The 12207-nt window shown below is 48.0% G+C and overlaps 1 protein-coding gene across 2 annotated transcripts in view; it reads right to left on the bottom strand.

Annotated features, from left to right (window-relative positions):
* ACAT1 (acetyl-CoA acetyltransferase 1) overlaps nt 1-11430 on the bottom strand; it is a 28947-nt gene extending 17517 nt beyond the window's left edge. The window contains exon 1 of one of the 2 annotated variants that reach the window (XM_036427209.2): nt 11258-11430. In XM_036427209.2, the coding sequence (XP_036283102.1) occupies nt 11258-11323 (66 nt within the window). In that variant the 5' untranslated portion in view covers nt 11324-11430. The remainder of the gene's footprint in view (nt 1-11257) is intronic. The other variant, XM_036427208.2, reaches the window with a different exon arrangement.
* Between the last annotated feature and the right edge of the window lie 777 nt (nt 11431-12207).

Below are 12207 nucleotides of genomic sequence, written 5' to 3'. Positions count from 1 at the left end.
TCTGATGCTAGATTGCCCTAGCGGGAAGGAAACAAAAGCTCCGGCTGTGCTGAGCCCCAGTTCCAACTGCTCTGAACCCCCGTTTTAGGCCAGACCCTGGGGACCCAGCCTCAAACAGAGGGAGACGGGGCTGAGAGGCGGAACCCCAGGGGAGCGGCGAAAAGCAGAGCCCCCGGAGTCGTGCACATTGCGCACAGAGGACGGTCTGTTGACTCTGATGCTAGACTGCCCTATCGGGAATGAGACAAAAGCCCCAGTCAGGGGAAAACGCGATGAGGAACCGAAGCTGCTGCTGTGCACCAGCAAGCTGGGCACCAGCAAGGAGCCAGGCGACAGGGCCCCTGGGGGGGAGGTGCCTCTGGCCCCCGGGGCTGCTTCCTGGGCGGCGCCGACCTCGGCAACAGGCTGAAGCCGCGAAGAAAGCCGCGGAGAACAAAGGGGTGGCGCAGGCCAGCCTGCTGAGCTTCCAGGATGAGGAGGAAGAAACCGAAGAAGTTTTCAATGTGAAGAAATCAAGTTATAGCAAAAGATAGTAAAATTACTTAAGAAAGAATAAAAAGATCTTGAAAAATCAAAGATTAAGACAGAACTCAACTCAGCAGCCAACATTGCAACATAAATGCGTTTAAAAAAAAAAAAAAAAAAAAAAGGACAGAATGTTGGAGCAGTGGCGGCAAGGCCCAGAGTTGCCAGGCCCAGGCCAGTGGCAGCCGGGCCCAGAGCAGCAACAGCCAGGCCCGGAGCGGTCGGGCCCAGAGCAACCAGGTCAGGAGCAGCCAGGCCCGAAGCAGCCGGGCCTAGAGCAGCCAGGTCAGGAGCAGCCAGGCTTGGAGCAGCAGCAGCCAGGCCGGGAGCAGCCAGGCCCGGAGCGGTCGGGCCCGAAGCGGCCGGGCCCAGAGCAGCAGCATCCAGGCCCAGAGCAGCAGCGGCCAGACCCGGAGCAGCTGGTTGTGGAGTGGACCAGAGCAACAGAGGCCAGGCCCGGAACAGTTCGCTCCTCGCCTGCCCATTTTCCTGGGCTGCCTCTCAGACATGGATGGAAACTTTTGGGGGATCTTGAGGGTCTGCCGAATCAAGTGATGAAGGCTTAGATCTGGATGTGTTGAGTTGTTGTAGTGCTGGGGTATTGATCTGTGAGTGCCATATGTGGGGTCTGGATGAGGTTGGTTGATCTATTTGGAAGTGTCTTTTGTGTGAAGTGTATCCTTGGGCATGTGGAGGTATTATTGATTTGAGAAAATACTAAGTAATTGATTCACTACCTGAAAAATTTAAAGTTCTGAAAGTTTAAGGTCTCTTGCCAAAAAGAGGTTTTAAAGCTCACACCTTAATTTCAATGGAGAGTGCTCGCTTCGGCAGCACATATACTAAAATTTCAATGGAGAAAGGGGAGGACAAGCCATTCCCACCCAAACAGGTAATCCAATTCCAGCCAGCAGCTATCTTTAAACAATGTGTCTATTTACATTTGAATGGCTACGCCTTTTGATAGCCTAAGGGCAAGTTTACATGTAAACAAGTTTGCTTCTCAGTTCCCAGGGCAGAAAAAACAAGGTTTAAAATTATTAGATTTTAAAATTTATTCTTAAAAATATAAAAGTTTATTAATTAAAAAAAAACAACAAGGAAATTAAAAAACCTGATGAACAATATTAACTGTTGATTATAATAGAATCAGAGATACGGGAGAGAAGTGGACTGACAATTCTGGGGGGCGGGGAGAGTGGTGGATGCAGGAAGAGACTGAACATAAACTGTGCACCTATGGATGAGGACAATGGGAGGTGGGGAAAGGGCAGAAGGTGGGGTGGGAACCTGGTGGAGGAGGGAAGAAATGAGGAACCTTTGTAATAATATGAACAATAAAGATTGATTTAAAAAAAAAAAACGCAGGTCACAGTTCAGAGGCCTAATTCATCTGAAATTGGACAATCTACAGGACAAAGAACAAAGGAGATTTTTCTGTCCTCTGAGGTCAGAAAGCATAACTATTCAAACATGACAACTTATATTTAGAACATAATCTTGTTGATAGTTATGTCCAAACATAACTCACCAGCTAATAAGTCTAGAGACATCTAAAAACTTTAAACTGACCCAAGAATTTAGCTTTTCAGAGATTAAACAGGCTTTGTCCTCACTGCAAATAATAAACAAAAGCACAGATAAAAACAAGTATATTTGACAAATAATGGTTACAAGAAAAGACAGCCACAAGGAGATTAAGAGTAAAGTATTGAATAGTGAGCATAGTCAATAGCTGACCAGAGGGAGGAAAGAATTAGTGACATCAAAAACAGGAATCTAGAAATGACACAGAGGGACGAAGGGAGAGACCTAAGCAAGAAATAAAAGAGAGAGAGAGAAGGAGGGAGAGAGGGAGGGAGGGAGGAAGAGAGAGAGGAAGGGAGGGAGGGAAAGAGAAAAAAGGAAAGAGCTCTATGGGACCTGACTTCACCAGAAAATGCAATCCTATATAATAAAAGGGTAATATACAAATTGGTCCTAACAGCGGAACATCAGGGAATTACCAGTTGCTATGAGGTGCACTGACCACCAGGAGGAAGATGCTCAAAGCAGGAGCTGCCCCCTCAAAGCAGGAGCTGCTCCTTTCAGCCACAAGTGGGAGCCTCTCCCACCTCCTCAGCAGCACTAAAGATATCCAACTGCAGGCCTAAGCTGGCAGGTGGACATTCCCTGAGGGTTCCCAGACTGCCAGGGGGATGTCTGACTGCCAGCTCAGGCTCTATCCCTCCCTCGGGGAGCTGGCCTAAGCCAGCAGGTGGAAATCCCCCGAGGGGTCCCAGAATGCCAGCGCACAGGCCAGGCTGAGGGACCCCTCCACCCGCACCCCCAGGGCATTAATTTTCATGCACCAGGCCTCTAGTTTTAGAATAACAGGCACACCAGAAGAGAGGGAGAAGAGAGAGCCTCTTCAAACAAACAGTAGATGAGAATTTCCCAACCCTATGGAAAACACTAGATCCTTGAATCCAAGAAGCAAACAGAACACCTTAATCCTTAAGAGGCCCTTAATCCAAAGAGGCCCTCTCCAAGGCACATTGTTTTCTTTGTTTTGTTTTGTGTGTGTGTGTGTGTGTGTGTGTGTGTGTGTTTTAGTATATTTTTATTGATTTCAGAGAGGGCGGGAGAGATAGAACATCAATGATGACAGAGAATCATTGATCAGCTGCCTCCTGCACGTCCAACACTGGGATTGAGCCCACACGAGCATGTGCCCTGACCGGGAATCAAACCATAATCTCCTGGTTCCTGGATCAATGCTCAAGCACTGAGCCATGCTGGCTGGGCTCTCCAAGGCACACTCTATTAAAACTATAAAAAAATTAATGAAAAAGTTCTCAAAGCATCCAGGGGAAAGAAGGAAGTGACCTACGAAGGAAACCACATCAGGTTAGATTTGCACCCCTGAAAGCCATGTCATTAGATTAGCAAGGTTTGTGTTTTCACTCTCCTGAGCTTCTTACGGCCACCCACGTGAGTGTGTACGTGCGGGCCCAGGCCAGCACCCATCTGTACTCAGTAGGCAAGTCCCAAGTGCACCTGCTTAGTGCATGTGCTCCTCAGTATCAGCTGTGCAACAACACGTGTACCCTTAACAAGTCTTAACTTGGGCTGCTGCTTACTTAACCGACTTATGAAGGATTCTAACATATTACCTGTGATCCAATTTTGAATTACAAGTTCCTACTTGTAGTAAACATGCCAGTCATTGCTCTCCACATCATAGGGTCTGTAAGGGAAAGCCTTAGGCACATACAATGTGCCTCCCTTATCCTCCCACTAGTCAGCGCAAACGGGACCGAGAATGGAAGGCCCTTTGGCCCACGCTGGCACCCTGAGGGTCAACTACCGGATGATGGCACTTGAACTGAAAGGATCACAAAGGGCTGGCGCTACTCAGCACCATAGCAAGCCAATGCCATGTAAAAGCAGAGGTTACAGCAAAGAGAAAAGTCATGAGTAAGCAGAGAAGCGAAGGAGGAAAGCCTACACAGAGGAAAGGAGGAAAATGGCCATGGCTCACACCAATTGTCGAGGAAGATCCTCTGCTCAGTGATCTAGTTAGGTTTTCAGCAAGGCCAGCTGCACTTCATTTTCTATCCTGGGATGTCCAGAGCTTGCCTTTGTATATCTTCAAATATGCCCCTTTCTACTTAGTTTGGAATGGGATGTTGTTCCTTGCAATCAAAGGGCCTTTTAAGCAACTTTGACTCTTCTTTCATGTTTCTGGTTCCGTTTAATTGCAAGTTGCCTGGTCTCTCCGCTTTGCTCTGGATCCCAACTCCAGTTGCCTTTTCAAAGATGCCCCATCTGCCCGGTCAGCTCAGTGGTTGAGCATCAACCTATGACCCAGGAGATCATGGTTGAGGTGGCTGATCAATGATTCTCTCTCATCACTGATGTTTCTATCTCTCTCTTCTTCTCCCTTCCTCACTAAAAATCAATAAAAATATATATTTAAAACAAAATGGAATACAATTAACATAAAATAAAATAAAAAGCCACATCTTCCATGATCCCTTTCCTCTCCCCTACATCACCCCCCTCCCCTTTACTCCTGTTCCTACCATAAGCAAACAACAGGCTCTGGTCCTCCCACCTACAGAACAAATTTCCTGAGGCCACATTCTCACCAAACTCACTTCCTCCTCAGCTCCCTTGTACAATGTAAGTTCTCCAACAGGTTCTGTTTCCTTGTCCTTGCCTCCTGTTCTCTGTGCAACCTCCTCCAGTCTGGCTGTCAGCTATACTATTATTGGCTCTGAGCAAAACCCAATAAACACTATCATCCCCTCTTGGCAACATCGGATTCGCTTTTCTTCTTTGGGAATCATGCTCAGTGCTAGGAGGGGGAAAGCAGGCTTTTCCTTTTCTTTTCCACAATATATGAAAAAGCACCTGGTAGTTAAACTACAAGGTTGCTCACTCCTGACTCAAACAGCCCCTCTGTTCCAACTGCAAGACAAGGGAAGCTACTTTCAAGGCTACATCTTACAGACTCCTCCTCCCTTCGGTTTTCACGGCCCCACAGAGAGTGGGGCCAGAAAGTTTCTAGTTAGAAACTCCCTCCTTTCAAACCCAAGCTGGTCCCTTTTTGAACATCCGCTCTAAGAATGTTTTTCAGGCTTGTGAAGACCCTGCTAACGACACCTCTCTAGGACATCTGCCTGCACTAAAAACCAACTTTTCAAAGACAACCCCCAGACATCGCTCAACTCCAGCCCCCAAATCCTCCTCCCTTCCTTGTCACCTGGCAATAGCGGCCGGTAAAGGAGCAGGCCACTGTTTATTTCTTCGCCTTTATATCCATTAGTGTGCACAGGCCCTTTCCCTTCAGGAAAGTAAAATAAACTCTGTGAATCTATCTCTTCTCTCAGTTGTGAATTCCTTCTTAGCCCAAGTCACAGGCCCAAACCCTAACACACAGTAGTTGAGAGGCAGGGCTTACCTTGCTTTTTTCAAATGGGTTGTTCTGAGAGTGACATGAGGTGATACATGTAATCCACTATGCAAACCCTCCCTTTCCTCAGCTTCTATCTTAACTCAGTCTTGAGTTTCCCTCAGACCTCCCTAATTTCCTGTCTCCTTCTCCCTCTCCCAACTTCTAAGTGCCAGAATGTCCCAGGGCTCTGTTCTAGGCCCCTTTTAATTTTACAGCTTCACTGTCTCCTTAACCATATCCAGTCCCGTGGCTTTAAACAGCATTAGCGTCCTGATGACTTCCAAATTTCTATTTCCAGCCTTCCCTCTGAAGTGACCTCCACATTCATGGATCCAACTGCTGACCTGACAGCTTCAATTTTGTAAATGTTTTTTTTTTTGTTTTTTTTTTTGGATGTTGTTTTTTTCTTGGAAAGAGGAAGAGAGAGAGAGAAACATTGATCAGCTGCCTCCTGCACACTCCCTGCTAGGGACAGCACCCGAAACCCAGGCATGTGCCCTGACCCTGAACTGAACCAGACCTCTTGGTGCTTGTGGCTCAGTCCACCAGCTGGGCCTGGTTAGCTTCAATTTAATGACCAATTCATGGCTCTCAACCTCCATGCCTAGGAAATTCGTTTTTTCCCCAGTATCTCCCACCTCACAACATTGCGTCACAATTAATCTAGGTGTTCAAGCCAAAATCTTAGGACTCGCCTTTCATCTTTCCTTAAAACCCAGATACTCTATCACAGGTACTGTTCATACTGTGTCCAAAATATACCTCAGTTCTTCCACTCTGCTTCATCCCACTACCGTCATGTACTTGTTACTATAATAACCTTCTACCTAGTTTCCTAACCTCCCAACTTCCCTTCCAGTTCATCCAGTTTTTAAAAATGTAAATTGAGCCACATTACTCCCCTACTTAAAATCCTATGATGGCTTTCCGTGGCCCTTGGAATAGTGCCCAAACTCTTCCCCTTATCTTACAAGAACCAGTATGATCTGGCTCCTGATTTTCTTTCCAAACTCACGTCGCTCCTGCTGTATGCCAGGCGCACCGGCCTCTGCCTGGCTCTGAACCATTCCCACCTCCAGGCCTCTGCCTGTGCCTCTGCCCGTGAGTCTTTCCCGTGAGCTTCACCGCTGGTTCATTTTCACTCTTTAGGCCTCAGCGCCAAAGACACATCCCCAGAGTGGTTCTCCCTGGCTGCCCTGGTTAGAGTTGCCCTCCCTTATTTCCACATGTTTACCTTCTTCAAAGCGCCTCTCACACTGTGTAAACATGGGGTTCACATCTTTAGTCTCTCTCTCTCAACCTAACAGCAGGCTTCCTGTGAGCACAGCTGTCTGACCTTCACTGCTACAGCGCTGGCCCTGGGCCCACTTAGCTCATTCCATCCCTCAGGAAGGAATGACAAACTCATAGCACCCTCATCTTCCAAGGACAGCTCAGCTGTACCACCCAGTCGCAGGCCTCACCTGACCATGCTAGACGGAGACAGAAACTCCCATGCCAGCTGCCACAGTGCCCCGTGCACACCCTCATTTTCCCAGGAAGACATAATTCTGTAACCCCCAGAGGCCCCCACGGGACTGTGAGTTCCAAGAAGAGATTGATTTTGTTTTCAATCCCAGGGATGGCAGGAGATGCTGTACAAATATTTGAACAAAGACTGATGCTTACTAGCAGCTCAAAATCGCTTCAGGCAGGGTAAATACATTATGAAGCCACAAAGTGGGATGACGAAGGCCTAGTTTACATGGGAGGGTGAAGACAGAGCTCTCTGGAGCTGAGAAATAACTATGAAAGTGTCAGCCTTGGGAAGACCTAGGACGGAGTGGTGGAGGCACAGGGGAGGACTAGGACAAAGGCCTTGGGTTAGGAGCAAGCCTGGCACGTGCCCAGTGTAGACAGCAGAGTCGTGTGGCAAGAGCCACATCCTCAGGAACGCACAGCCAGAGCCGAGCCGTGAGGATATAAAATTTTTTTAATATATTTTATATCTGTGAGCGGGAACCCAGCAGGCCATGAGGAGGAGTCTGTCTTCTGGTCTGGGCAACGAGAAGCCACCGCCGGCTCTCCTGACATAGAACGGTCACCCTGACCACGGTGTAGAGAACTGACTGTGCTCAGAGTGACCACAGTGTAGAAAAAGGAGGTGCCCCAGCAAGATATTATGTGGCTAGTCACAGAAGGGTTGCATACAAACAGAGATCTGAAATATGTCTTAAAGCTGTGATTTTCGGCCGGGCTGGCGTGGCTCAGAGTGTCGACCTATGAATTCAGGAGGTCACAGTTCGATTCCCAGTCAGGGCAGATGCTGGGATTGAAGGCTTAATCCCCAGTGTGGGGCGTGCAGGTGGCAGCTGATCAATGAGTCTCTCTCATCGGTGAGGTTTCTCTCTTTATCCCTCTGTGAAATCAATCAAAAAACATATATATATTTTAAAAAAAGAGCAGTGATTTTTCAACCCTTCTCATCTCATGGCACACATAAACGAATTACTAAAATTCTGCCACACACCAAAAAAATATAGTTTTTGCGGATATGACAAAACAATTTATATAATTTTGATACATTCACACCAGATAGCTATTGTTGTGTCAGCTGTTATCATTTTTTTTTTTTTTTACAATCTAAGGGAAAAGAGGTCAGTACCCCTGATTAAATAGTCATGTATTGCATGTTTTAAAATTCTTGCAGCACAAATGCTGAAAATTGCTGTTTTAGAATTAGAAGCAGCCAGTAGGTACTATTATTCTTATTTTACAGGTAAGGAGACTGAAAGTATAGGCAGGCCAAGGGCCATTCACAGAATGAGACCGAATATTGAAATTCCTGTTAAAGCAAACATATCGCCATGGTTAGTAAATGAGCACTTAATTCAAGTAACCAAAAAGGCCATGCCTTCTTTACTGTGCCTCATGGGGTGTGAGTGTGTGTGTGTGTGTGTGTGTGTGTGTTTAATACAAATCGTAGGCAAGACCCTTCATCAGCAAAAAGATTACTACTCACTCTGGTGGTCTGAAACCAAACCTGCAATATCTCCGAGGTTTGTCTCTACAGCTAATTCCTCGAGTTCAATAAAATGAACACAGTAAGTCGCATCCTATACAACCTACGGCTTCATTTTTCTCATCACCAACATTTGTGTTTAACTGTAAACTCTTTAACTATAAAAAGGTCTGCTTTTGCTTTTTTTTTTTTTTTTCTTCATAGAGAACCTACCTAATTCACCTGCTCAACACTGGTTGAAACCTAGGTTAACCTAATTCCATGTTTTGTGATTTCCCAAGTCATTCCATGAAACTAACAAATACAATGATTAAAAACTCATCTTCCCACCCCTACTTGGTTTGGCTCAGTGGACGCAGTGTTGGCCTGAGGACTGAAGGGTCCCAGGTTCGATTCCCGTTAAGGCCATACCACCTGGGTTGTGGGCATATCCGCAGTGGGAGCTGTGTAGGAAGCAGCTGATCAATGTTTCTCTCTCCTTTATGTTTCTGACTCTCTGTCCTTATCCCTTCCTCTCTGTGGAAAGTCAATAAAATATATTTAAAAAACACACGAATCTTTCCAAAAAGAAACAAAAGGAGAAAGCAGAAAAACTCATCTTTCCTGGAAACCTACTCCTCCTGACTTTTCAGTTAGCCCAGTCACCTGGGATTAATTTTAGATTCTTCCTCTTCCCCTGGCTCCGCGCCCTCCCTCCGTATTTGTCAGGTTCTACATGTATTTTTTCACAGTCCCTTGCACAATGCTCACCTATTGCCAGCACACCCGTCCCAGTTACCTGACACCTGAAACAGTCGTTTTCTCCCCAACTCAGTCTCCCCTGAGCTCTGACTGTGACAAGAAACATAAATATCAACGGTCCCCACTGATTGTGACAAAAAACATAAATATCAACGGTCAAATCCAAACTCTCCCAACACAATTGGATTTCAGAGTATTATCCCCCCAACCCAAGGGGAGAACTCCCGCTGCACCAACCACACCCCGCGGCTCTCCACCGTCTCGGGCTCTCCCCTGCTCCCGGGGTTCGGGGTTCGCCAGCCTCTGACCCTGCAGGGAGCACTCCCTCGCTGATACATGGGGAAAGGGATGCTTTCTTTTTCTTTTCTTTAATATATTTTATTGATTTTTTTTTACAGAGAGGAAGAGTGAGGGATAGAGAGCTAGAAACATCCATGAGAGAGAATCATCGATCAGCTGCCTCTTGCACAGCCCCTGCTGGGGATGTGCCCACAACCAAGGTACAGTACATGCCCTTGACCAGAATCGAACCCGGGGCCTTTCAGTCCGTAGGCTGACGCTCTACCCACTAAGCCAGACCGGTTTCGGCGGGATGCTTTCTTTAAGGGCTGTCGCTCCTGTGTTCCCTGAACAGCCCGAGGAGAGACATGTGTCCGGACACCATCAGTGCGGAAGCTTGATTGTCCAGCACAGCCCGCCTTCCACATCCAGGGGTTCTGCATCTAGGGATGCAACCAGCCTCAAAGCGAAAGCATTTGGCAAACTGTTACACTGTTGCTGACGGGCTCTTCTTAGTTATAAATGGTTGGCGGCTGCATCTACCGTATTTTTCGGACCATAAGACGCACCAGTTTTTAGAGAAGGGAAATGAAGAAAAAAAGATTCTGAAACAAATAGTGTCCTAAAATATTTTATGTGCATTAAAACCCAACATCACAGTCATAAACACATGTAATCAACCCTGTAAACGCACATGTGTCAAACACAAGGCCCGCGGGCCAAATCCGTCCCGCCAGGCCTTGCAATGTGGCCCGCACCGCGCTGTCATCACTGCACTCCGCTGCGTTTCCATCACAATGACAGTTTATGACTGTTCAGTAAACCATTCGGCCCGCGATTTAGGCTGGATTTTAGATTTTGGCCCCTTCTCTGATTGAGTTCGACACCCCTATTTTAGAACCATTTTAGAGCCGGGCAAGCACACAGAGACCACACAGAGCTGGGCAAGTAAAAATACTTTTTTTTTAAAAGTATATGTGTAGGCTATATTTGGACCATAAGACGCAGGGACTTTTTCCCCCCACTTCTGGGGGAAAAAAAGTGTGTCTTATGGTCCGAAAAATACGGTATATTAAACATGTACAGGCAATCCACTATAACAACTGTGTACATTGTTATGTACACAGAACAACTGTGTACATTGTATTGGGGATGGTAAGTAGGCTGGGGATGACAAAGCACATGGGGAGGGTTGCACTATTTGGAAATGCTTAGCCGTTTTCTACAAGGGGCTGAGCCGGGGGTCCTGGAACCAACCCCTGAGCCGATCGAGGGCACCTGTGTGACTCAGTCTGCGAACTAGGAGCGCCTGCTATTTCCCTGGAAAGGCGGAATCTCTGTATTTACCGGAGCAGGTGCACCTCTGCATTATCACCTAGCTCCTCGCACCTTGTCAGCCCAGTGATCACCTACTGCATGAAAATAAAACCTCTTGACAATAACACAGACTTTTTTTCTTTTCTTTTCTTTTTTCTTTTTTCAAGCTGGGAAATAGTTTTATGGACCTTGGATACTGTCAGGCAAGGCCGGGCCAAGCCCATATGTGCGCCTGCCAAGCTCCGTGGCCCCTTCCACACCCCGTTGAGCAATCCTCACGACTCCGGAGAAACCCGGGAGCGGAAACGCGCCAATCTGGGCCAGAACCGGGCCGCGCGCGCCGCCGGCACCGGGGCTTCCGGACCAGGCGGGGCCCCGGGCCCCGGGCCTCCAGGCCCCGCTCCGTCCCCCGGGGCCGCGGGCTGCACCCGCCGGGGCCCGGCCGCTCTCACCTGCATCTGCCTCCGCAGCAGGGGGCCGCGGGCGCCGCCGCGCAGAAGGGCCGCCAGCACCGCCATGGTCGCCGAGCGAGCGGAGCGGAGCGGAGCGGAGCGGAGACGTCAAGGGCACGGGCGGGAGGGCTGCCGGTGCCCCGCCGCCTCCCGCCGCTGGCCCGGCGCCGGACCGGCCCTCCACCAATGGCAGCCTCCGCCCGAGGGGCCCGCGGCGATTGGCCGGCAGCCAGAGGGGGCGGGGCCGCCTGGCCCCCAGGCCCTTAGCCCCGCCCACCGCCCTGGCTGGCAAGAATTTGCAAGCTCCAAGGAGCTGGCGGTGCCAGCTGGGAACCCAGGCGCACACTTACCACGCTGTTAGGTTCTAACACACAACTTTTTAAGAAATTTTTATTTGTTTCAGAGAGAGTGGAAGGTAGAGAGAGAGAGAGAGAGAAACATCACTTGTTGTTGTACTCATTGATGCATGCATTGGTTTCCTTGTAGGTGCCCTGGCCCAGAACGGAACCTGCAACCTTGGCCTATCTAATCCTGACCACATTAAATCCAACTGAACTAGCGGCCAGGGATGGGATATCTCACTTTGACCTTCCAGAGTCACTGGTGTTAAGTATAACTGGGCCTTCTCCTTTCACTGAGCCCGTTCTCTCACTTATACCTGCAAAGTACAAGAGAAAGTCGTGAAAAACATTCTTAGGCGACCCAATTAGCTTTTAGTTTGTGATGAGGTAATTTTGCAATTGGTTTTCCTCAGGAGGAAAATGAGAAATAGAATACATATCAGCAGCTAACTCTACTGAACAATTCATGATTAATATTCACAAAAACTCCATGAATTAGATGCTATCATCTACGACCCCTTCACTGATGAGATCATGTGGGGGAGGAAGAAATTTTCCTCTGTCCTGGAAGTTCTCCTGGCTGTTCCAGTAATCAAACAAACATTGAAA

Source organism: Pipistrellus kuhlii, unplaced genomic scaffold (assembly GCF_014108245.1).
Source record: "Pipistrellus kuhlii isolate mPipKuh1 unplaced genomic scaffold, mPipKuh1.p scaffold_m20_p_9, whole genome shotgun sequence".
Taxonomy (NCBI): Eukaryota; Metazoa; Chordata; class Mammalia; order Chiroptera; family Vespertilionidae; genus Pipistrellus; species Pipistrellus kuhlii.
Note: the sequence above shows the minus strand (reverse complement) of the source record. Positions and strands in the feature narration are given on the sequence as shown.